The sequence below is a fragment of the Pan troglodytes genome, chromosome 22 (assembly GCF_028858775.2).
Source record: "Pan troglodytes isolate AG18354 chromosome 22, NHGRI_mPanTro3-v2.0_pri, whole genome shotgun sequence".
NCBI classification, from domain to species: Eukaryota; Metazoa; Chordata; class Mammalia; order Primates; family Hominidae; genus Pan; species Pan troglodytes.
In genome coordinates, this window is record NC_072420.2 from 32,999,641 (window position 1) to 33,025,243 (window position 25,603).

The 25,603-nt window shown below is 46.5% G+C and overlaps 2 protein-coding genes across 7 annotated transcripts in view; one reads left to right on the forward strand and one right to left on the reverse strand.

The window, feature by feature from the left end:
• Positions 1-25,603, reverse strand: part of URB1 (URB1 ribosome biogenesis homolog) — a 110,737-nt gene that overhangs the window by 8,661 nt on the left and 76,473 nt on the right. For 3 of the 5 annotated variants that reach the window (XM_531425.9, XM_016938461.4, XM_063803494.1), the window contains one exon: positions 23,149-24,298. In XM_531425.9, the coding sequence (XP_531425.6) occupies positions 24,117-24,298 (182 nt within the window). In that variant the 3' untranslated portion in view covers positions 23,149-24,116. Of the gene's footprint in view, positions 1-15,879; positions 16,010-23,148; positions 24,299-25,603 lie in introns of those variants that run through there. The other 2 variants (XR_001712457.4, XR_010154419.1) reach the window with 2 other exon arrangements.
• MRAP (melanocortin 2 receptor accessory protein) lies at positions 974-21,481 on the forward strand. 2 transcript variants are annotated; one of them, NM_001071823.2, is made up of 5 exons: positions 974-1,010; positions 2,158-2,297; positions 8,120-8,235; positions 15,823-15,922; positions 20,875-21,473. In NM_001071823.2, exons 3-5 carry the CDS (start codon positions 8,130-8,132, stop codon positions 21,185-21,187), a joined length of 519 nt encoding a protein of 172 aa, NP_001065291.3. In that variant the 5' UTR covers positions 974-1,010; positions 2,158-2,297; positions 8,120-8,129; the 3' UTR covers positions 21,188-21,473. The 2 variants fall into 2 exon arrangements, with proteins under 2 accessions (NP_001065291.3, XP_009439518.2); XM_009441243.5 differs by lacking the exons at positions 974-1,010; positions 2,158-2,297 and having other exon boundaries at positions 8,011-8,235; positions 20,875-21,481.

Sequence of the window (25,603 nt, forward strand, 5' to 3'; positions counted from 1 at the left end):
ATAGGTCTAAACATTATAACCAACCCAGTAGCAACAAGTACCCCTATCATCTAGACCATGATAGCTAAATACCATTTTCTACTAAGAACTGGGATTCCTTGGAGAAATGACTGAATTCAAGGTTCGCGGGGGTATCCAATCTTTTGGCTTCCCTGGGCCACACTGGAAGAAGAATAATTGTCTTGGGCCACACATAAAATACACAAATAGTAACAATAGCTGATGAGCTTTAAAAAAAATGCAAAAGAATCTCATAATGTTTTAAGAAAGTTTATGAATTTGTATTGAGCCACACTCAAAGCCATCCTGGGCCACATGTGGCCTATGGCAAGCTTGTTCTAGGACAAGAAATGTACAAAATGTACATAGATTTAAGTTCAAAAATGCATTTTTTATATATATATTTCTGAGACAGAGTCTCACTCCATTACCCAGTCTGGAGTGTAGTGGCATGATCTTGGCTCACTGCAACCTTCACCTCTTGGGTTCAAGTGATTCTCCTGCCTCAGCCTCCTGAGTAGTTGAGACTGACTACAGGTGTGCACAACCATGCTTGACTAATTTTTGTATTATTTTAGTAGAGACGGGGTTTCACCCTGTTGGCCAGGCTGGTCTTGAACTTCTGGCCTCAAGTGATCCTTCTGCCTCGGCCTCCCAAATTGCTGGGATTACAGGCATGAGCCACCGTGCCCAGCCTCAGAAATGCATAATTTTTTTAAGCTTATTATTATTTACTGTTGGAAGACGCTAGGCAGGGATAAATAGGTGTAGCATAAAAGACTTTCAGGGCAGTGAAACTACTTTGTATGATACGATAATGGTGGATACATGTTATTATACATTTTCCCAAACCCGTAGAATGTACAACAACAGTGAACCCTAATGTAAACTATGGACTCTGGGTGATAATGATGTGTCATTGTCATTGTTGGTTCATCAGTTGTAACAAATGTACCACTCTGAGGCAGCATGTGGATAATGGGGAGGCTATGCAGGGGTGTGGGCTGGAGGTATATAGAAAATCTGCCCCTTTTTCTCAATTTTGCTATGAATATAAAACCGCTCTTTTAAAAAAAAAAGGTTTATTAGAAAGAGAGAGAGTAAGAATAGGAAAGAGAAGACACCTGTAAATTTAACAAGACTTCAGAGACACATCTCCCATCAAGCAATTGCAACACATGGCCCTTCCTTGCTCCCAATTTGAGCAAATTAACTGTAAAAAAATTATGAGACAAATAAGGAAAATGTGAGCATTGACTAGATAGTTGATTCAATTAAATAATATTCAGGTGGGATAATATGGTTTTGTTTTAAAAAAAAAAAGCCCTCCTGCAGAGATACATAGAGAAATATTTGCAGATGAAATGATATATTTTGAATTTGCTTCACAGTAATCCAGGGTTGGAGACGTGGGTAGGGTTACAGATGAAACTAAATTGGCCTTGGCCATGATTTGATAAAAACTGTTCAAGTTGAGTGATGGTTACATGTGAATTAATTATGCTTTCTCACTGCTTTTGCAAATGTTGAAATTATCTATGATAAAAATTGACTTTTTATCAAAGTTATGCAAATTTTGCATGTACTCTGATATACACCTATGTTTGTTTCAGTATTAAAATGTAACTTTTTTTCCTTTGAGATGGAGTCTTGCTCTGTCGTCCAGGTTGGAATACAGTGGCGTGATCTTGGCTCACTGCAAGCTTCTCCTCTTGGGCTCAAGCGATTCTCTTGCCTCAGCCTCCTGAGTAGCTGGGATTACAGGTGTGCACCACCACGCCTGACTGATTTTTGTATTTTTAGTAGAGACAGGGTTTCACCATGTTGGCCAGGCTGGTCTTGAACTCCTGACCTCAGGTAATTCACCTGCCTTTGCCTCCCAAATTGCAGGTAATTCACCTGCATTTGCCTCCCAAATGGTGGCTCCCAATGGCTGGGCATGGTGTGAGCCACCATGCCCAGCCATTAAAATGTAACTTTTATAGCAAAAATCTTTAATAAAAACATGGACACTCCAGAAAGAAGTGTGTTTATTTTGAGGATTTATATTCCCAGGATGTGACATTGTTTGCCCAGTGCAGAGGCTGATTAATGGCCCCCAAAAATATCTACATTCTAATCCCCTAAGCCTGTGAATTTTACTTTATGTGGCAAAAGGGACTTTGCAGATGTGATTAAGGATTGTGAGATGGAAAAATTATCCTTGATTACCTGCACGGACCCAGTATAATCACAACTGTCCTTATAAGAAGAGGAGCTTTGGAAGAAGAGAGAGTTGACTACGGAAGAGGGAAAAGGTGATGTGATAATGAAAGCAGGGGAGGACGGCAGTGTGGTGGGGGCCATGAACCAAGGAATGAGGACAGCCCCCCGAAGCTGGAAAGGGCAAGGAAACAGATTCTCTCCTGGGGCCTCCAGAAGGAACCAGTCCTGGCAACACCTTGTTTGAGTCCCATAAGACTCATTACAGGCTACTGGCCTCCAGAACTGTAAGGCAAAAAAAAAAATAGAAATTGACATAAGGTAAGACACCAAATCTATGTTGTTTTAAGTCACCAAGTTTCTAGTAACGTGTTGCAGCAGCCATAGCACACTAATGCACCCAGGTTGCAAATCTCAGGGGTACTGGAAACAGCAGGGCCTGGAGACGGCTGTATCTGGCTGTATCCAGCTCTTTGCCTGGAAAATGAGGTCCCACCACCTGAGACCATAGTATTGTGAGAATTGCCTAAAGCACCTCGTCCAGGTCATCGTTCAATAAATGTTTGTGCCGTCTCCCTCTCTAGATTTCTCCCTTCTACCTTTCTCTCCACACTCAATCTGTAGTTGTGATGATCACTAATGTAATAGAAAACATCCTAGAAAAAACAACTTCACCTTCAAGGCTTGGGTTATAAATTAAAGGGAGAAGAAAAACAATGCTAACAGTCAAGGACTTTGAGGTATTTGTTAATATAAGTATGTCATCATTATCTTAGAGTTAACCTTGACAGCAGTGTCACTTCTTACTAATGTCAAAGGGGCAACATTTTTTTAAATTGTTTTTCTACTAGGGTACTTGCATGGATCTTTTTTTTTTTTCTAGTCAGTCTCTGCTTATCCATCATGGATATTTTAAAATCCAGATTATTATCAGACAAATAAATTCAACTTAATAATCAGTATTTTGTCAGACAGAAGTAAAAATTCCAAACTAATAAAATTATGCTCAACTGGAAAATGTAGGAAGGTCTTTTTAATTTTATCCATTCTGTAGAGGTATCTCCTGGTTTTGTTTTTTGTTGTTTGCTTGTTTTTTGAGACAGAGTCTTACTCAGTTGCCCAGGCTGGAGTGCAGTGGTGCAATCTCGGCTCACTGCAAGCTCCGCCTCCTGGGTTTACACCATTCTCCTGCCTCAGCCTCCCGAGTAGCTGGGACTACAGGCGCCTGCCACCACACCTGGCTAATTTTTTTGTATTTTTAGTAGAGAAGGGGTTTCACCATTTTAGCCAGGATGGTCTCGATCTCCTGACCTTGTGATCCACCCGCCTCGGCCTCCCAAAGTGCTGGGATTACAGGCATGAGCCACCGCAACCGGACAGGTGTCTCCTGATTTTAATTGCATCTCCCTGATGACTAATGACTTGGAGCACTTTTTGATGTGCGTATTGGCTATTCACATATCTTTCTTTATAAAGTATCTGTTCAAGTCTATGGCCAGTTTTTTAATTGGGTTATTTGTCTTTTTATTATTGATGTATATACTCTTGGTATAAATTCCTTAGTAGATATATAATTTTTAACTTTATTTCTTTCCAGTATGTGGCTTGCCTATTCATTTTCTTAGTAATCACTTTCGATAAACAAATGTTTTAAATTTCAGCTGAATGTAATTTATCAATATGTCCATTTCTACAGTTTGTAAAGCTGCTGGGATGATGATTGGGATTGCAGGGAACACGATCAATTTGGGGCCATTTAACATCTTAATAATACTGAATTTTTCAAACCATAAGCTGGTATCTCTCTCCATATTTTAGGTCTTATTTCATCTCTCTCAGTAACATTTTGCAGGTTTTACTCTTGCATATCTTTTGTTAATTTTATTCCTATGTATTTTATAATTTTTGACACTAACAGAAAACATTTATCAGAGTATCAAAAAAGCATTAATTACACTTAAAAATAATGTGTATTCTGCAACTGTTGAATATAGTATTCTATCCAAGGCAACTAGATCTAGATGATGGATAGTGGTATCACTACTGGCAGCAAATTCATACGGGTCTGCAGCAACCTCAATTCTTGCCTCCTCAGAAGGAAGAATTCAACTAAGGGGCATAAGACAGGAAAAGCGCCTGAAGCAAGTTTTAGAACAGGAGTGAACGCTTATTAGAAAGCTTTAGAGCAGGAACGAAAGGAAGTAAAGTACACATGGAAGGGGGCCAAGCGGGCAACTGGCGAGATCAAGTGCACAGCTGGGCCTTTTGTCTTTGGGCTTTATATGTGGGCATACTTCTGGGGACTTGCATTCCTTCTCCCCTGATTCCTCCCTGGGGGTGGGCTGTCCACATGCCATGCTTGAGCCCACTCGCCCAACTCCTGAGATCCTATCAGGAAGCTGATGACCAGTTTTAGGTGTTTTCTATCTATCGGGATTCTGCCTTTTCTTGGCGCCGCCTGTGACCAATTATTACTTTAGAGAGATGGTTAACAACAGCCTAACCATCACTTGATGTTTGCCCGACACTCCTGGTGTATGTGTAGGGGGAGCCCTCTCCTGCCTTGCTCATACCTGACTAGCTACCCATTATAACAGTATTAGTCTGCTTGGTCTGCCCAACTAGCCCAAAGTCCCAGAGTAGCTGTCTTAACAGAAATATGGCCAGGAGTGGTGGTTCACGCCTGTAATCCCAGCACTTTGAGAGGCCGAGGCAGGCGGATCTCCTGAGATCAGGAGTTCGAGACCAGCCTGGCCAACATGGCGAAACCCCATCTCTACCAAAAATACAAAAGTTAGCCAGACGTGGTGGCACCTGCCTGTAATCTCAACTACTTGGGAGGCTGAGGCAGGAGAATTACTTGAACTCAGGAGGCAGAGGTTGAAGTAAGCCAAGATCACGCCACTGCACTCCAGCCTGGACAACAGAGCAAGACTCCATCTCAAAAAACAAAACAAAACAAAACAAAAAACAAAAACACAGAAATGTATTTCCTCACAATTCTGGAGGCTAGAAGTCCAAGATCAAGGTATAAGTGGGCCTGGTTTCATTCTGAGGCCCCTTGCAATTGTCAATGGCCATCTCCTCCCTGTGTCTTCACATCATCTTCTTTCTGTGCCTCGGTGGTATCCCAACCTCCTCTTCTTATGAAGACACCAGTCATCTTGGATTAGAACCCATTGTCATGGCTTTTTAACCTAATTATCTCTTTAAAGATCCTATCTCCAAATACAGTCACATTCTGAGATACTGGCTTCAACTTAAGAATTTGGGGGAGCACAATTCAGCCCAGAATAGTGTTATTTGCACAGTGTTGTACACACCTGGGAGGCATGTGTACAGCAGTGTACACAGAAACATCTGGAAGTACACAGGTGGGTGCATGGTGTGGGGGATGTCTTTGTGATATTTTGATATAAGAAACATGTAAAGTCATGTGTCACTTCACAACGGGGTTACATTGTGAGAATTGCATCGCTAGGTGATTTCGTTATTGTGTGAACATCAGAGAGTCTACTTACACGAATCTAGAGGGCACAGCCTACCACACACCTCGGCTGAACTGCCTAGCCTATTGTCCCCAGGCTATAAACCTATTGTTACTATGCTGAATACTGTAGGCAACTATAACACAATGGTAAGGATTTATGATAGTATTATGATATTATTAGTGTTAGATATAAATGTATCTAAACATACAAAAAGTACAGTAAAAATACACTATAAAAGATTTTTTTAAAAATAGTACATCTGTATAGGGCCCTTACCATGAATGAAGCCTGCAGGCCTGGAAGTTGCCCTGCATGAGGCAGGGAGTGGTGAGTGAATGTGAAGGCCTAGGACATTACTGGATGCTACTGTAGACTTTATAAGCACCACACTTAGCCTATACTAAATTTATTTATAAAATAAAGTAAATGTGCAATGATGTTATGTTGGCTACGGTGTCACTAGTGATAGGAGTTTTTCAGCTCCATTATAATCTTACGTGACCACTGTTCTATATGGAGCTGGTCATTGATGGAAGCATTATTAGTCAGCATTTGACTGTATTTGATCTTTGTCCCTGGTAGCACAGAACTCATAAAACTTGCAATATCTGAGTAATGGGGTAAGAGAAGCATCTTCTGTTAATCAGCATAAGCCACTTTCAACTCTACCTGAGTTTATGCCAATGAGGTGGGGGCTGGTTGTCAGAGGAACCAACCATATATTAGAGGGTTGCAATGTTCACTCCCACCCTGGAAAGGGGAGAGAGGCTGGGGATTGAGTTCATTCACTGATAGCCAGTGATTTCATCAATGGTGCCCACATAATGGAATATAATAATCATCTAGATGGCATAGCACATGATAAAACCCTACAAAAACCCTCCTCAAGGGGCTTCAGAGAACTTCCAAGTTGGTGAACACATTGAGGTGCTGGGAGGGTGTGCACCTGGATCAGGCGTGGAAAAATCCGTGCCCTTTCCCACACCCTGCCCCATGTGTCTCTTCCACGTGGCTGTTCCTGAGTTGTATTCTTTCATGACAAACCAGTCATCTAGTAAGTGAACTGTTTGTCCTGAGTTCTGTGTGTGAGCCATTCTAGCAAATGACAGTGTCAGGATTGAGTTACATTGTAGGACACCCAGCCAGTGTCTGCCAAGAATAGGAAATTGCTTGGTATAGAAAAGCCCACGTCTGGTGTCAGAAGTTTAGGGTGTAGTGGGAGCAGAGGTTTTATTTTACTTTTCAAGTAGATCTTTTGCCCCTCCCTTGGGAAACACAAGAGCCTCATTCCTCCCCTTCTGGTCAACTGAACTACCCTCAAAGTGCTCCCCAAGGAATGCCTCAGGCGTGGCAGGCCTCAGCAAAACCAGCAGAGGGGCTCAAGTTATCTGGGTGGACTGTCTACACTGTCAATACCCAGCTTTATTCTGATAGTGTAGACCTGAATCAAGAACACAAGAAAGCTGGGCGTATTGGAGGGAAAGGCCGTGTAAACTGTGTGTTTTGGCCTCCTAATTCTCAAAGGCTAAATTCTAGGGTTCCTCTCACCTGTGGTCCTGCTCATTCCAGATGTTCAGAATGTTCCTCTTGTTAGTGTCTGAGGATCTTAGAGGAGGGTGTATAATTTGGAGTCAAGCCCTACAGAAACCCAGAAGAATCTGCATCACGTGTGGTATCAGCCAAGAGCTGAGTGGACTCTATTTCCCAAGAGCTTGGACCACATGGGGTTGTGTCAGAGATAAACAGCCTTTTGAGTCTGAACAAATGCAGCCGGCTGGTTGGTTCTTGGGGGGCTTAGATATAAGTGGAGAGGTGCACTCTGTTGGGGCAGGGGGCTCTCTTTTGGTTTTAATTAACTGGCTATGAGTACATGACAGAGGTTTACAAGTTCACGGCTGACATCACTCAATTTCTGCCCTCAGATATTGAATCTAAGCCAGCAGTTTGGTGGTTGCTCAATAGCATCAAGAATTGCTTAAATGTAAGTCAAGGGCACTGTCGGGCTTACATTTTGGTTCTTTTAACTTTTCAAGTATTTAAGGCAAAAAGCGATTGTCTTTCCAGCCCTATTGGGCATCTTCTAAGGGGCCCTGGGCGACTATTTCCTGCCCAGCTCCCTGTCCTTACACAGAGAGGGATCCTAGGGCTGCCCTGGAAAGCCGTTCTCCTGCCTCTCTGCTCTGTTTGCTTTGGAGTTTTATCAAGAAGGGGCAGATGGGAAGCTCTGCTGGATGCTGGCGTCGTGAGGCACACCCCCCTGACCTTTCTTCCAGCCAAATAGCTCTGATAAGTGGGCAGACCTTGAGCCTAGAGACCCACAGACACACTTGGACGATTCCTGCAGAAATCAGTGAGGCAGTCTCCTCCCAGGGGCTTGGCGCCTGGATCCAGAGGCGAGGCTGCCGGCCCGGACGCTGACTGCCCAGTGCCACAGACATGGCCAACAGGACCAACGCCTCTGCCCCATACTACAGCTATGAATACTACCTGGACTATCTGGACCTCATTCCCGTGGACGAGAAGAAGCTGAAAGCCCACAAACGTAAGTCTGAACTAGGGAAGCCGGCCAGACAGAGGCTGGGGGCCGGGGCCCAAATGACTGGGCACTCCCGGCTTTCTCTGCATTCACTTATTAACTCCGGTAGACATCATGGGAAAGCAGGAATGTGGCCAGTTCACTCATAGATATAAATGAATGGGGCTGGGAGAGAAACTGTATTTGCTAACTTCTGTAATAAGCTTGGAATTAACCTGCTAAGTCACGAAGACACTTTGGAAGCAGAATCTTTATTTTTTATTTTATTTTATTTTATTTTGGAGATAGGGTCTAGATCTGTTGCCTAGGCTGGAGTGCAGTGGGGTGACCATAGCTCACTGCAGCCTCGACTGCCCTGGGTCAAGTAATCCTCCTACCTCAGCCTCCCAAGTAACTGAGACTATCGGCACATGCTACCACGCCTGGTTAATTTTGTGTATTTTTTTATAGAGACATGTTATATTGCCCAGGCTGGTCTGGAACTCCTGGCCTCAAGTGATCCCCCAATCTCGGCTTCCCAAAGTGCTGGGATTACAGGTGTGAGCCACCGTGCCTGGTGAGAATATTCTTTTAAAGATAGATTTCTTGTTTAATTTGGGGCTCCAATAAGCTGAGCGAGTTTCCTCAAATTAAAGATTTGCCTTTTCCACTGTCTGTATTTAGATTTGGGACAGTTATTCTCTCCATCCCTAAGATGCAGGATTTAATAATTTTTACTAAAATGCCAACATACGTTTAATCTTCATAGTCTCAGCAAGGACAAACCAGCATGACTTCACTTCTTTTTGCTCATCTGCCCTCGGGTTCCTTATCTCTTGGCTAACGTGGCATGTGTGGACAGTCTTCTCTGAGGAGTCCAGCTACTTGATCACAATGACAAATTAGATGCGGAAGTGAGCATGAGAAACAAAACAAAAACAAAGCCTGGGAGGATTGGGTCTCAGCCCTGGAAACCCATGCGCTACCTATCCCGTAGGAAGTCTTAGCTTCCTTGGGTTTTCACTCACTATAATCATATACTGTCTGTCAAACAGTAAATGCAGGGCTGGGTGCAATTGCTCACGCCTGTAATCCCACCAACTAGAGAGGATCACTTGAGGCCAGTTCGAGGCCAGCCTGGGCAACACAGTGAGATCCCATCTCCACACACACACACAGAAAAAGTAAACGCAGACCAGGCATGGTAGCTCATGCCTGTAATCCCAGCACTTTGGGATTACGTCATATGTCAGATGCGTCATGTGTCATGCATCCTATGTCAGGGGCGTCACACGTCCTATGTCAGATGTGTCACGCATCCTATGTCAGGGGCGTCACGCATCCTATGTCGGATGCATCACACGTCCTGTGTCGGATGCGTCACGCGTCCTATGTCAGATGTTTCACACGTCTTATGTCAGGGGCGTCGTGCGTCCTATGTCGGGTTGTCACGCGTCCTATGTCACGTGTCATGCGTCGTATGTCAGATGCGTCATGCGTCCTATGTCAGATGTTTCACACGTCTTATGTCGGGCGTCACGTGTCCTATGTCAGATATGTCACACGTCATATGTCAGATGCGTCACACGTCCGATGCCAGGGGGCGTCATGCGTCCTATGTCGGATGTGTCACGTGTCCTATGTCAGATGTGTCACGTGTCCTATGTCACGCGTCCTATGTCAGGGGCGTCACGCGTCCTATGTCAGGGGCATCACGCATCCTATGTCAGGGGCATCACGCATCCTATGTCAGGGGCGTCACGTGTCCTATGTCAGATGTGCATCCTATGTCAGGGGCATCATGCGTCCTATGTCGGATGTCATGCATCCTATGTCGGGCGTCATGAGTCATGCGTCCTATGTCAGGGGCGTCATGCGTCCTATGTCAGGGGCGTCATGCGTCCTATGTCAGGGGCGTCATGTGTCATATGTGTCGTATGTGTCATGATATATCGTGTATGTCATATCAATGACATATCATGATATATGATGATATATCGCATGTCAGATATATCAAGATATGTCATACAACATCATATATCCATATATATCATGATATATCGTATATGATATATATATCATAATATATCGTATATGATATCATATATATATGATATATGATGGCTAATTTCTTTGTATTTTTAGTAGAGACGTGGTTTCACCATGTTAGCCAGGATGGTCTCGATCTCCTGACCTTGTGATCCACCTGCCTCACCTTCCCAAAGTGCTGGGATTACAGGCGTGAGCCACCACGCCTGGCCCAATTAGGATGGATTTTAAAATTTTTGTGTTTATGCTCTGATATGTGATGTGTGGGTTAGCACCATCCCCTTGGTGCTTTCTCATGATAGTGAGTGAGTTATTATGAAATCTGGTTGTTTAAATGTGTGTGCCATCTCCTCTTTCTTCCTCTTGCTCTGGCCATGGAAAGTGCTGGCTCCCCCTTTGCCTTCTGCCATAATCGTAAGTTTCCTGAGGTCTCCCCAGAAGCAGAAGCTGCCATGCCTGTTTCCTGACGCCCTGCCTGAATTGACTAATTACATGTTTGATCTTCATCTGTGCCCTTTTCCGAGGCTAAGCTTAGAAGAAAATCAATCTTACAGCAGCAATACAGATTATTCTAACATAGTGAGTCTCCAGATAGCAGCCTAATGCTCCCTTTCAGAGAGTAGGATGGGCTGATTTCCCTTGAGTAGTGCCTGGCTTAATGCTCTATTATTTACCTCTCAGGTCAATATATCTGCTTCCCTTTAGTTATGGGTTAAGAAGAACTGGTCATAGTCCATATTGACCTCTGCTGTCATGGTGGTTCAATGAGACAGTCTGTTCCTCTGCTTCTCTGAGCACAGGACGCAAGAGAACAAAATGACACTGTCAACCAATTTCTCTGTACACAATGTAGAAAATTCAAAGTATAGATTAAACAAAACGACTACATAAAACTCTTTTTCTCTCATTCAGAGCAATCATATTCAGGGCATGACATAAGTAGTGAAAGTAATTTTTAAACAAAGATAACAGAATGTGTATCTGTAAATGAATTTCCATCAAGGTAGCACCAGGGGCAGGTGCAACGCTTGAATGACTCTACTGTTGCTCAACAACTTCTTGAACTGATGTTGTTGGGTGGCCACAAAACATTCTAGCAAACATCTGTGGTGATAAATTGTGTATATCTTTTGAGGATGAATTTTATTTTTGGAAATAGTTAAGACTGACCCAGAAAAAAGTCAGGTTAATGAAATGGGTGATTAAGCTGGTTGATACCATCTGGATGTCATAAATGAACTATCTCACAACATAGCAAAATTGTGTCTATGTGTGAGTCCTTGAAGGTAATTCCAAAAGAAGAGACCTGTAAGTATTTGATGAATATATGTGTTTTAGTAAGAATTCTATGACTCCATGGTAGAGAGAGGATGATTATTTTGAAGGTCACCTTTCATTTGGATTTTTAAGTTCTGGTACATTCATTGAGAAAGTCCGTTTCTTTGCTGACTTGGTAAAGAAAATGGATTACAACTAACAGAGTATCAGATGAAACAGAAGTTAGTTTATCTCAGTCTGCAGGTCTGGGCTGGTGAGGTGGCTCCATGGAGTCCTTAGGAACTCACATCCTTCTAGCTCATTGCACTACTATCCCTGGGACATGCCTGCCCTCATCCTCAGGTTGCAAGCCATGCTCTGACCATCACATCCGTGTTCAGGGAGCAACATGGAGTAAGGGAATAAGAACGGACACACGGTGCTAGAAGTCTAGCAACCCCTGGAGGGAGGCTCCTAGAAGCTGTCCTGTGATGGCTCCACTCATATCTCATTGGCCAGAACCTTGTCACATGGTTCTCTGAAAAGGAGGCAAGGAAATGTAGTCTTTAACTCAGGCGGCCAAGTGTCCTGCTAAAAGCAAAGGTTCTATCACGACGGAAGCACACAAGGGCTGACCTTAGAGTTGACAGTAGTAACCTATGCCCCAATTCCCTTTCTTTTTTTTTTTTTTTTTTTTGAGATGAAGTCTCACTCTATCACCCAGGCTGGAGTGCAGTGACTCAATCTCAGCTCACTGCAACCTCTGCCTCCCAAGTTCAAGCTATTCTTCTGCCTCAGCCTCCCAAGTAGCTGGGATTACAGGTATGTGCCACCATATCTGACTAATTTTATTTTGTATTTTTAGTAGAGAGGGGGTTTCACCATGTTGGCCAGGCTGGTCTCGAACTCCTGACCTTAGGTGATCCACCCACCTTGGCCTCCCAAAGTGCTGGGATTACAGGCTGAGGCACCATGCCCAACCACATCTTGATTTTCTGCTGGAACTCTGGAACCCAAACGTTAGTAGAATGAAGAATGGAGGAATGCTAAAACTGTTTATTTAACAAAACAGAAGTGTCTACTATAAGAATGAACCCTTAGATTGGATTAATTTGTTAACTCCAAGTTAGGATAAGAATCCTCCCAAGATGAAGTGCAGCCTGGCCATGCCATCCAGAACCATTCCTGTCACTCTGCTGCTGAGGACTAATTCCCCTCATTCTACCAGTGTGGACCCAGAGGGGAAGGAGAGAAAGGAAGGAGGGAAGAGAGGAGAGAGGGAAGGAAAGGAGGAAAGAACAGGCAGGGAGGAGAAGGGAGGATAGGAGAGAGGAAAGGAGATAAGTTTCTATGGCTGGACCACTTTCATTGTCAACCCAGCCTGGGGCTCCCTGTTGGGAAAACCAGCCTAGGGATGTCTATTTCTGACACTGGAGAGTCACACAGCTCTTGCTTTTGGAATGAAATGTTCTCTCCAAGCACTTGGGTGAACCTTCAGAAGGAAGAGGAAAAAGAATCATATTCTCTTGCCTATTTTTTTCAACAGAACATGATGAAGGAGATTTTAGTAAAGAAAATGACTAGTGGCTGACGACTGCCTTTTGGTCTGACAAAACTTAAACTCCACTTATATGAAGACACTGCGTTCTGTGAAACCTGTCATCTTATTTCTTGCTCAATATCTGGGGATGACGACAAGGACTCAGACAAGTGTCAGTCTGGGAGAAAGGGGCTCTCAGGTGCTGAGTTTGAAGCTGTTCCCTTAGATCCCTGGTAGAACTTATGTAGGTGCTATAAGACCTCAAACCCTGCACTATTTTTAGGAAGGAAAAAGAGCATTAGTGTCCGCAGAAACCTAAAATATCCCTACAGAATAAAACTTCTAATCCCATTTTCTGACAGCATATGCACTCTTATACTGTAAGGGTTGTAAAATAGATTGTAACTCTTCGGGAGTGTAGGACAATGCACAGGGGGTGGGCAAGGAAGGCTAAGAGAGTCAGTCAGAGGCTTCTTTCAAAAATCCTTAAGCTGGCTGGGTGCGGTGACTCACGCCTGTAACCCCAGCACTTTGGGAGGCCGAGGCAGGTGGATCATGAGGTCAGGAGATCAAGACCATCCTGCCCAACATGGTGAAACCCCATCTCTACTAGAAATACAAAAATTAGCTGGATGTGGTGGTGGGCACCTGTAATCCCAGCTACTCGGGAGGCTGAGGCGGGAGAACGACTTGAACCCGGCAGGCGGAGGTTGCAGTGAGCCGAGATTGTGCCACTGCACTCCAGCCTGGTGACAGATTAAGACTCTGTCTCAAGCAAAAACAAACAAAAAACAAAACAAAACAAACAAACAAAAAACAAAAAAACTCCTTTTAAGCTTAGGACACACAGTTCAACCTCATTTCCCTTTCCCCAGGAATCCAGAGGTGCTCTTAAACAGTTCCCTGCTCTAGGGGACTGCGTCAGTTTCTCAGCTCGGAGACAGACAGGAGAGACATGAGAGCCAGCCTGGGGGTCTTTGCTGTCCCTGCCCCCGTGGAGTGTAAATGCCAAGTTGCTGATGAATTACAAGGCAATGGATGCTCATGATTCTTTTGCCAATACTGTGCCTTTTCATTATACCCTGTTTTGAGGGGGATTTGTTTTTTTTTTGTTTTTGAGACAGCATCTTGCTCTGTGGCCCAGGCTGGAGCACACTGGCGTGATCGTAGCTCACTTCAGCCTTGAACTCCTGGCCTCAAGTGATCCTCTGACCCCAGCCTCATGAAGGGGTAGGACTATGGGCATTACCGTGCCCAGGTAATCAAAAAAAATTTTTTTTAGACATGGGGTCTTGCTATGTTGTCCAGGCTGGTCTCGAACTCCTGGACTCGAGTGATCCACCTCCCACCTTGGCCTCCCAAACTGTTGGGATTATAGGCATGGGCCACTGTGCCCAGCCCATTATACCCTGTTTTTAATGTTACATTTTAGGGTCCAAGACCAACTCTTAGGAGTCCTGTTTTTCCTGCTATCTCTCAGGGGTCGTAGATGGCAGAGATGACAGACATCCTTTACTCAAATACCAATCTTCACCCCAGAGCCTCCACCTCTGCCTCTATGTAGATTACTCTCACTTTATTCATTCTTTCAGTGGTTTGCACGTTCTCTCATTCATTTACTCACAGTGTTAGTGCTGGAAGCACTGCAGAAGTTCAGAGGAGGAGGAGGTTGGGGGTGGAACATTGTGGGTGAATGAGGGGAGTTAGCAATTTCTAATGTGCTGGTTTAGCCCCCTCTGAATCCTGAACAGTCCCTCGCAAAAGGCGCTCAATGAATTATCGTTAGGTTATCATCCTCTAATAGCACCTTTTGGTCACACACATAGGCGTCTAGAATATCTCAGCTTGTGACATCTTGGCATTACGCAGTTGGTCTGGGATAAGACACTTGCAGACCCTAATTACGAGCCGGATTGCCCACAGCCACAGACAACCACCAAGAAAAACTGTCGTGCTAGAAAGTAGTTCCATAGCAACTGGCCTAACATTCCCAAACTGGAGCCTGGAGAAGGAAAAAGGCCCCTCCTGGCCAGCCAGGTTCTACCCAGGGCCCCAGGGGGGCTAAGTGTGTTTCCTGGTTTCCCTTTCCCCCTTCAGCCTCAGGCCACAAATACAGCCATCATGCTGGTGGCAAAAGTGCTTTTTCCTTCCTGCCACAGCCCCTGAGATGAGACTTCCTGCCTGAGAGAGGGACTCGCTATTTCCACCTTGCCGATCCAGGCATGAGCAGACCTAGGCTAACTCCCGTAGAGCAGAAAGGGCCTCCCCACCGGAGCGCTGTAGCCCAGCGCACATCCTCCGCAGGGTATCAACTCCTGGGGTCTCTGAAGCTGTTCCACCAACGGCCCCTGGCAGGCGCTGCATCCCTCCCGGGGGCCCAGGAGTCCTTCCTAACACACAGAGCTGCCCACAGCCCTCTCCTCTCCCTCCCATCCTTCAGGACTGTTCCTCTGAGCACCACTAGGAGCCGGGCAAGCAGATGCATGGGGTCGGGGGGCACACAATTCCATTCAATGTTTCCTCTTAACAATCACCCTAAACAGACCCCGTGGCCAGCTGCCCTGAGGAAAAAAACACTTCTTGGCTCCCCTGTTCTTTCCCAAAGTTATTGTTAATGGGAGATCTTCCCCATGGTAACAGCTGAGAGGCTGGAGGACAACCGAAACTCAGGGCCCTCATTCCACAATACCCTGGGACTCCTTACTGCCCCTCAGCCTTGCTTTATGTTGACATAACCCAGCGCTGAGATGCATCTCCTCCTCCCGCAGATTCCATCGTGATCGCATTCTGGGTGAGCCTGGCTGCCTTCGTGGTGCTGCTCTTCCTCATCTTGCTCTACATGTCCTGGTCCGGCTCCCCGCAGATGAGGTGGGTAAGAAGGGGTGTGGGTCTGTGGGTCACTCAGACGCTCTCCAGTGAGTAACAGTGCAGGTGGAGTATCCCTCATCCAAAATGCTGGAGACCAGAAGTGTTTCAGATTTGGGATTTAAAAATATTTGCATTGTACCTACCAGCTGAGCATCTCAAATCCAAAAATCTGAAATATTCCAGCAAGCATTTCCTTTGAGCCTCATGTCAGTGCTCAGTATGTTGCAGATTTTGCAGCGTTTCAGATTTTCGGGTTTGGGATGCTCAACCTACGTCCCTACAATGGAATAGTATTCAGCAATAAAAAGGGACGGAGTTCTGATCCATGCTGCAACATGCATGAACCTCAAAAACATCATGCTAAGTGAAAGAAGACAGACACAGAGCTGCATGTTGTATGACTCCATTCACACAAAACACCCAGAGTAGGCAAATCAAATTCTGTAGAGACAGAAAGCAGATTAGCAGCTGCCGAGGTCTGGGGGGAGAGCGGGGAAGGGGGAATGACTACTGATGGGTTTCTTTTGGGGATGATAAACATGTTCTAAAATTAAGCTGGGCGCGGTGGCTCACACCTGTAATCCCAGCACTTTGGGAGGCTGAGGTGGGTGGATCACTTGAGGTCAGGAGTTCAAGACCAGCCTAGCCAACTTGGTGAAACCCTGTCTCTACTAAAAATACAAAAATTAGCTGGGCGTGGTGGCACGCACTTGTAATCCCAGCTACTCAGGAGGCTGAGGCAGGAGAATTGCTGGAACCCAGGTGGCGGAGGTTGCAGTGAGCCAAGACTGTGCCACTACACTCCAGTCTGGGCAACAGAGCGAGACTCCGTCTCAAAAAAAAAAAAAAAGAAGTTCTAAAATTAAGCCAGGCACAGTAGCTCACACCTGCTGTAATCCCAGCACCTTGGGAAGCCAAGGCAGGAGGATCGCTTGAGCCCAGGGGTTCGAGACCCTGTCTCCATAAAAAATAGCAAAAAATTAGCTGGGCATGGTAGTGTGCACCTGTAGTCCCGGCTACTCAGGAGGCTGAGGCAGGAGGATCACTAGAGCCCAGCAGGTCAAGGCTGCAGTGAGCTGTGATTGCGCCACTGCACTCTAGCCTGGATGATAGAACAAGACCCTGTCTCAACAAACAAAAAGTTCTAAAATTAGATTATGGTGATGGTTGCACAACTCTATGGATGTACTGAAGACTACTGAAATTGTACTCTTTAAATGAGTCAACCTCATGGAATGAAAATATATCTCACTAAAGCTGTTAAAGAAAATGAAGCCAACTTGACACCATGGGCATTAAGTATTGCCGGCCAGCTCACCAGGAACATAAGAACCTTACCTTTGGCCAGGTGTGGGGGCTCACACCTGTAATCCCCGCACTTTGGGAGGCCAAGGTGGGCGGATCACCTGAGGTCAGGCCTTTGAGACCAGACTGGCCAACATGGTGAAACCCCATCTCTACTGAAAATATTTTTTAAAAATCAGCCAGGTGTGGTGGTGTATGCCTGTAATCCCAGCTACTCGTGAGGCCAAGCAGGAGAATCGCTTGAACGCAGGAGGCAGAGGTTGCAGTGAACCGAGATTGCACCACTGCACTCCAGCCTGGGCAAGAAGAGAGAAACTCTGTCTCCAAAAAGAAAAAAAAAAGAAAAAAGAAAAAGAAAGATCCTTACCTTAGGCACCTATGGCCAGCATCTGTTATCAGATGCCTGCTGTGTGCCACTAAATTGGAGGTGAAATCCAGGAGTTTTAAGGAGTAATTGGAACCCACCTTGTTTTATGTTAATTCTGTTATGCTAGAGGATTGGCTGCCACATCCAATGTTCCCTTCTAGGCTAATCAGCCCTCACAGCTGCTGCTCTCCTAATGACTGTTCTTAGGAGGGACCCTATATTTTGCCATCGCTCACCCAAAGAGGGCCTGTCCAGTGGCTGGCCCATGCCCTTGGAAACGTGTGCCCTGGCAAAAGAGCTGGTACTGGTCAGATTCTCATCTTTGGAATTTGGAATCTAGAACCTGAGGGATGGACCTGGTGGCTATGGAGGCTGCACTGATTGGTTCAGGAGGAGGACTAGGGCTGGGTGCCATTATAGACCATTATGTCCATTACGGACGGAAGTCTTGGGGACTGGAAACCCTAAGTGTAGGAAGCTGGTCAGCAGAGAGATGAGCCAAACTGTGCTGAGGAAGAGCTGAGTGGCCTTGGAGCCCCTGAGCCAGTGCGTCCCATGCCAGGTCCTGTGAAGAACCGTGGACTCGCGCATTGGCACAGCGTCTTAGTGTTTTCTGTTGCTGTAACAGAATACCTGAGGCTGAGTAATTTATGAAGAAAAGAGGCTTATTTAGCTCATGGTTCTTAAGGCTTAGAAGTCTAGGAAGCATGGCACCGACATCTGCTTAGCTTCTGGTGAGGGCCTCGTTTTGTAAAAAGATCTAATTCAGTCTAGAGAAAAAAAAAACTCATCACCTCTTAAAGGCCCCAGCTCCCAGTGTTGCCACACTGGGGACCAGGTCTCCACGAGTTTTGGTGGGGACAAACCATACCACAGCCCAACATTACCTTGAAGGGGCCTCTGATTCTCCTCCCCGCCCCCGCCTGCCCTGCCCGTGGTGTCTCACCCACCGGGGCTACACTCGCCAGGCCATTTCCGCTCACCTTTGGTCACATATGGAAGGTAGCTTTAGAGCAATGAAGAAATTCATTCTTTTTTTTTGTTTTTGAGACAAGAATCTCGCTGTGTCACCCAGGCTGGAGTGCAGTGGCGTGATCTCGGCTCACTGCAACCTCTGCCTCCCAGGTTCAAGCGATTCTCTTGCCTCAGCCTCCCGAGTAGCTGGGATTACAGGCACCCGCCACGACGCACAGCTAATTTTTGTATTTTTAGTAGAGACGGGGTTTTGCCAAGTTGGCCAGGCCAGTCTCAAACTCCAGACCTGTAATCCTAGCACTTTGAGAGGCCGAGGTGGGTGGATTACCTGGGGTCAGGAGTTCAAGACTGGCCTGGCCAGCTTGGCGAAACCCTGTCTCTATTAAAAATACAAAAATTAGCTGAGCATCGTGGCCGGTGCCTGTAATCCCAGCTACTCGGGAGGCTGAGGCAAGAGAATCGCTTGAGCCTGGGAGGCAGAGGTTGCAGTTAGCCGAGATGGCATCACTGAGGTCAGGAGCCACTGTGCACAGCCTGAAATCTGTTCTTTTCTTTCAGTTTTAAGAACTCACATTCAATTTAAGCACATTTTTATACCCAAGACACATCTGAGGGATAAACGAGTGATGTCACCTTTCTTTACTACTCTTCTGAGATGACCTGCAGCCGCCCTATGCCAGGGAAGGTGCAAAGATCCCTGGTCCGGTCCGGCAAGCCCAGGGGCTGCCTCCACCATGCCCAGCTCCCTGGGGGGCACAGGCCTTCTGGGCTATTTCACAGGGGCAAATTGATGACACTGTACATCCTGACCAGCTACATGGCTTACTAAAGAAAATGCTCTCAAGGCACTTGGTAACATTCCTGGAATGCTCAGGGCAGCAAAGTGGATCCTCAGCAAGTTTAGGAGTCACTCCCTGAGGAGCTGACCTTCCCATGATGGGGGGGGAGGGGAGGAGGGAGGGGGGAGGGGAGGAGGGAGGTAGGGAGGGCATTCTTAGGCGAGTGCCATCTGAAAGGATGGCCTCTGCCCAGTGGGTTCATCACTTGGTACTCTTCATTCGTGCCAGCGTTGTAACCACATTTAAGTCGTTTTATACATCATCTCATTTCATCCTGAGGATATCTGTGAGCCAATATTGTCCCATTTTATGGATGATGTTAAAGGCAGCTGGGAAGTGGTGGCCAGAGCTCACTCCAGATGGCCATGTCCACTGCCCCAGCACTTCCCGGGCAGGAGAATCCACCCAGGGAGGACACATTTCTTTTTTCTTTTTTTTTTTTTTTGAGACTGAGTCTTGCTCTGTTGCCAGGCTGGGGTGCAGTGGTGCAATCTTGGCTTGCTGCAACTTCCGACTCCCTGGTTCAAGTGATTCTCCTGCCTCAGCCTCCTGAGTAGCTGGGATTACAGGCGCCCACCACCACACCCAGCTAATTTTTGTATTTTCAGTAGAGACGGGGTTTCCCTATGTTGGCCAGGATTGTCTCGATCTCCTGACCTCATGATCCACCTGCCTCTGCCTCCCAAAGTGCTAGGATTACAGGTGTGAGCCTCCATGCTTGGCACAGGGAGGATGCATCTCTAGCCAAGTGTTTTAGTTTGTTCTCGGCTGCTAATAAAGACATATCTGAGGCTGGATAATTTATAAAGGAAAGAGGTTTAATGGACTCACAGTTTCACATGGCGGGGGAGGCTTCACAGTCATGGCAGAAGGCAAAGGAAGAGCAAAGCCACATCTTACATGACACAGGCAAAAGGGCATGTGCAGGGAAACTCCCCTTTATAAAACCATCAGATCTCGTGAGACTTACCATCACGAGAACAGCATGGGAAGACCCGCCCCCATGATTCAATTACCTCCCACTGGGTCCTTCCCACGACACGTGGGGATTATTACAATTCAAGGTGAGATTTGTGTCGTGACGCAGCCAAAGTATATCACCAAGATACAAGTTGGCTTGGGCTATGGATATAAAATGAGCTACACTCAGATACAGGGCTGGATGGGAGGTCAACCTGCTCCCCTCCACCCCCCACCCCCCCATCCTAAATCAATGTAGGAAGAAGTGGCCTCCGGGGAAAGACCTGCCTGAGGCCTAGTTCCTGACAAAGCACTTCCTCTCCTCTGAGATTTCTCTAGAATGGCCACCTTTGTGAGCTGGCTGACCCTTCTCAGGAATTTGCCTGTGTGGCCTTCCCTATGGGGTCTGGGCAGATGGCAGGTGTGGCAGGAAACCCCCCAGCCCCACAGTATGGACTGTTCTGCAGCAACTATGATGCCTGCCTCCCACTCTGCTCTGTTCACAGGAACAGCCCCAAGCACCACCAAACATGCCCCTGGAGTCACGGCCTCAACCTCCACCTCTGCATTCAGAAGTGCCTGCCGTGCCACAGGGAACCCCTGGCAACCTCACAGGCTCAGGCGAGCTCAGTGGAGCCAGGGAGCAGAACTGGCCCTGACCAGCCGCTACGACAGGAGAGCTCCTCCACCTTGCCCCTCGGGGTTTTCCAGACCCATCCCACTCTCCTCTGGGAATTGACCCTCAATGGGGGTCCCCTCGTCAGGAGCAAGCCCAGCGAGCCTCCCCCTGGAGACAGGACCTCTCAATTGCAGAGCTGATGTCAGTAAATCGTGGCCATAGCTGAGTGAACTGGTGAAATCAAGCCAACCTGGACACATACGTTCCTCATTCTTCTTAGAGGCCATTTGCATGTAGCAGAAAGGGCGCCTAGGTCAAGTGCAACTAGAGCAGGAGCATCCTATGCCTTTGACAAAGATTACAGTGGCCCCTCGAGTGCAGAGGTCATCCCAGGTGTTGCTGAGTTTATTGAGCACACCTAGCCTGCTTTTTTACTGCTTATATTTGCTTAGGGAAGAGTAGGAAAATAAAATATACGCAAATCAAGAGGAAAAGCTGTTTGCTTACTAATCTTTACTATGCCACTTTACCATTACTGTGTAATGCGTTATCAGCCCTGAGTTCACCTGGTCCTTCTGTACCTTTGTTAGGATGCTGGGTAAGTTCCCATCCAAGCTCCACTAACACCCGCCGGCTCCCCCAGATGTGATGGCATCTGCCCTGCCAGGTCAGCTCACTGCAGTCTGGGGACCTGAGTTGCACCTTCAACCTCCCCACAGCCTTTCAAAGACAGAGCCCAAAGAAGTGTCTCCCCTGGAGGGCAGGCAGCCAACGCCTGTCAGCAGCCAGGCCGGGTAAGCAGGATCTATGCCCAAATGCTGTCACAGAACACAAAGAGCCCTGGAAGCTGGCAGGAAAGGTCTCCTTCTGGATGTGACTTTATGTGACAGTGGATCTGGGACCCTTGAAAGATCTAGTCCTCTAGTGCCCAGCAGCCTTGTCCCTGGAGAGGAGACAGCATCACACAGCAAATCTCAGAAGACCCATATGTCCCCTACAGCTTTCAGGCAAGGAGGGAGTTGATAGGTTTTATTTTTAAAATAACTGTGCCCCCCGCCCCACTTAAGATATTTCTAATTTAGCATTTTATATTTTAAGTCAGGTGAAGACCATGTTCGATCTATTCTCCATGGGATGAGATTCCTTTCCTCCACACTAAGTGACTGGAAAATACACGAACAAGGTCAGGGCAGTGGATTTAAAAGGCAGAACAAAGAAAAGCAAGACTGATGAGCTCCAGAGTTGCAGAAAAGAAGGTGAGGTGCTGAAAATGTGTCCTCACTTGACTGAGCTGGAACTCGGCTTTGGAGCACTTGTCGCCACCTGACGTACTATGTATTTGACTTGCTGGGCCCTAAGAACCTGGGAGGCAGCTTAGGCCTGGAGCCAGGGATGAAGCCGTGGAAATCCATCCCACCTGCTCGCTGCGCCTCCCTGTGCCCCCAGAGGCATGGGGTTCAGGGATATTCCCCAGACCATTGTCCTTCTGGCCAATGCCCTCTGCATAAACGAGCAGAGGTGCCTATAACCAAAGGAATCCCCATAGATAGGCCTTGGAGAGGTGGATAAAGATTAAGGGGAACCAGGAAGAGAACGCTTTGTTGGAGCAGTGCTTGCCTGAGTCCAGCTTGGATCTAAACGTGGGATTTCAAGTTCAGGATAGTCTCAAAGAATAGCGTTGTAAGGTTTATTTGGGTAGGGAAGGGGACAAGTGAGGTAACTGATCCTTGCTTTGTAGACCGTGCAAGACAATTATTTGTGGTGAAGGGACTGTATGCCAACAAACGTTACTCATGCTTTAGTTAAAACTTTAAGTCACCTAAAACAGAAACAATTCTAAAGAACACTGGTGGAAAATAGAAGTGTAAATGTTTCAGACAAAACCAAGGCATTGTCAGCACGATGTACATTATATGACAGATAAAACAGCCACATCCTAGGCCACAGAGCAGATCCCAAGAGCCCCAGGCATGCAGGAGAGTTTTAAAGGAACAGATGGAAATTTTAACTGTGAAAATCACAAAATTTCATGACTTTTGTCAGCTACAACCCCAACTAATATATGACCATTAAGAGTAAAATTCTGACCTTTAAAATAAATGCAGGCCTATGTGGAGCAAAAATAGCCTCTTAACAACAATGAAGGGAAAACACAAAAACCTTACAAAAATAGACATTTATTAACAAGCATTTATAAAATTCAAAATCCCCTCTTTGAAGTATAGCTTTAAAAATTACAGGCTGTCTTCTCAAAGCAGAGGTCAAATCACTTTTATACTTTAAGGATTCAGTGTAACATCCTTTTATTTAATAAAATAATTAAACACTGGCAGAAATTAACTTATTCAAAAAGTCATACTAATACTTTGTTATGACTTTTTATAGAAAAACAAACTTTATTTTTTTATTTTTTTGAGATGGAGTCTTGCTCTGTCACCTAGGCTGAAGCGCAATGGCACGATCTCAGCTCACTGTAGCCTCCACCTCCCAGGTTCAAGCGATTCCCCTGCCTTAGCCTCCCGAGTAGCTGGAATTACAGGTGTGCGCCACCATGCCTGGCTAATTTTTGTATTTTTAGTAGAGATGGGGTTTCACCATGTTGGGAAGGCTGGTCTCGAACTCCTGACCTCAGGTGATCCACCTGCCTTGGCCTCCCAAAGTGCTGGGATTATAGGCGTGAGCCACCTCACCTGCTGAAAAATAAACTTTAAACATCTCTCTTCGTTTTCATAAAAAAAATCTGATACCTTTTGACATTTCAGCTTTAACACAGATGAATCTCTTCTGCATTCAGAAGTGCTGCCTCAAACTTGAGCTATTTCCTGTGATGAGCTCCAAGCCCCTAGAGAGGAAGGGGCTGGCCTGACGAGGCACTGGATGGGCCTCATGGCCTAGAAGTCCCCACATTCCTTGCAACTCTGATGCTGGGCACCTACAGGCCCGAGTTTATCATTCACTGGGCAGTTCAATAAAGTCCTCTCAACTTTTCTTGTCAAAGAACTGAGCCAATGTACTGAACCTGTTGTTTCCCATGCCTTCTCTGGAAACCCTTGACTCACCAAACTTCTAGAAGCTGGTGCTGTGCTTGAGGCTCTGGTCATCAGGGCGCAAGGTGCTGGCCGGCAGGAGTCAAGCATCTGAGGCTGCGCTGGCGGTGTCCTTGCAGAGCACCACGATGGCCTCCTCTTCACTGCTCGGGGCATCATCTGCGGCCTCACACACCATCCGGACGTGGGTTAAGAGGGTGTCCGGCCGCTGGGCCCCCAGCCAGATGTCCTTTATGTAGAGAGACACCAGGAATGCTGCAGAGGCTGAACAAGAACAGGGGATAGGCCGTTAGGATGCACACCTGCTCAGCTCGAAAACAGGTCATCCTGCCCACAATGCAACGGCTTTGCCAAGTGCCCAAATGAACCGTGCCACAGGCCTGGGCAACCCAAGGTGAGCAGACCGATACAACAACTCACTCTGCCTTTGCTTAACTTTTGTGTTAATCTTTTTTATTATTAAAAAGTTTCTTTTCTTAAAAAAAAAAAAAAAAAGACAGGGTCTCACTCTGTCACCCAGACTGGAGTGCAGCAGTGTGATCTCAGCTCACTGCAGCCTCGACTGCCTGGGTTCAGGTGATCCTCCCACCTCAGCCTCCAGAGTAGCTGGGACTACAGGCATGTGCCACCACGCCCAGCTAATTTTTGTAGAGACAGGGTTTCACTATGTTGCCCAGGCTGGTCTCAAGCAATCTCCCCACCTCAGCCTCCCAAAATGCTAGGATTATAGGTGTGAGCCACTGTGCCTGGCAAAAATTTATCGTTCTTCTGATGAATATGTGTGGATCCCCTCAAAAAGCTGTTACAAGACAAGTCTCTTCCTGGTTCTGACCATCCCTGCCAAGAATGACACTGAAGTTTGAGAAGAACTTCCCAGAATCATTTCCTACCATTTCCTCAGTGGCATGGGTGAGGAGGAGAAAGCTTTGCAGGCAAAAAGGCTCAATTCCCCAACTGCGGCCAGACCAGAGGGCGAGGTCACCCTGCTACCAGGTGAGCCTACCCGCTAGGCTGCCAGCCCCTCCCTCCCCTGGGCCCCCACATTCCTCCGTGAAAGGACAGACCTCTGGGTTACCACACCCACCTCCCTGGAGCTCTAACGGCCCCCTGGAGCTTGTGCTACTCACTCATTCACACTGCTAGGCTCCTAGTGACTGCCAAGTACATAAACTGTTCATGTGCGCATTTATACGCATGTGAAGCTATATGTGCACACACATGCGTGCACACACTCATGCACATGCACATGCGCACACATGCATGCATATGCACGCACGCGCACACACAGCTGGCCACATGTGAAACAGAACTCATCATGTGCCTAATGGTCAGAAACCCATTGCCCTGCAGGGTGGAGGGATGCCAAGGTTCTGAGGTGCCCTCTCTGCACCGTCAACATAACCAGCACCAAAGGTTTCCCCTGCAAGCAAAGGCAAAGACTTCCTTCCCTTCACATTCACTGTCCAGTGGCAAGCTCTCTGCAACCCCAGAACCGTAAGGGGCCACCTAAACAAGCACAATACCCAGCTGAGGAAGTCGGCAGAAACCTAAGTGTTCTAAACACAGAAA

Bases quoted from the DNA above. Each gene is read 5' to 3' on its own strand.
- MRAP (NM_001071823.2), top strand. From the start codon at position 8,130: ATGGCCAACAGGACCAACGCCTCTGCCCCATACTACAGCTATGAATAC. The intron at 8,236-15,822 runs GTAAGTCTGAAC...CTCCTCCCGCAG, and splicing joins GAAGCTGAAAGCCCACAAAC to ATTCCATCGTGATCGCATTC. The intron at 15,923-20,874 runs GTGGGTAAGAAG...CTCTGTTCACAG, and splicing joins TCCGGCTCCCCGCAGATGAG to GAACAGCCCCAAGCACCACC.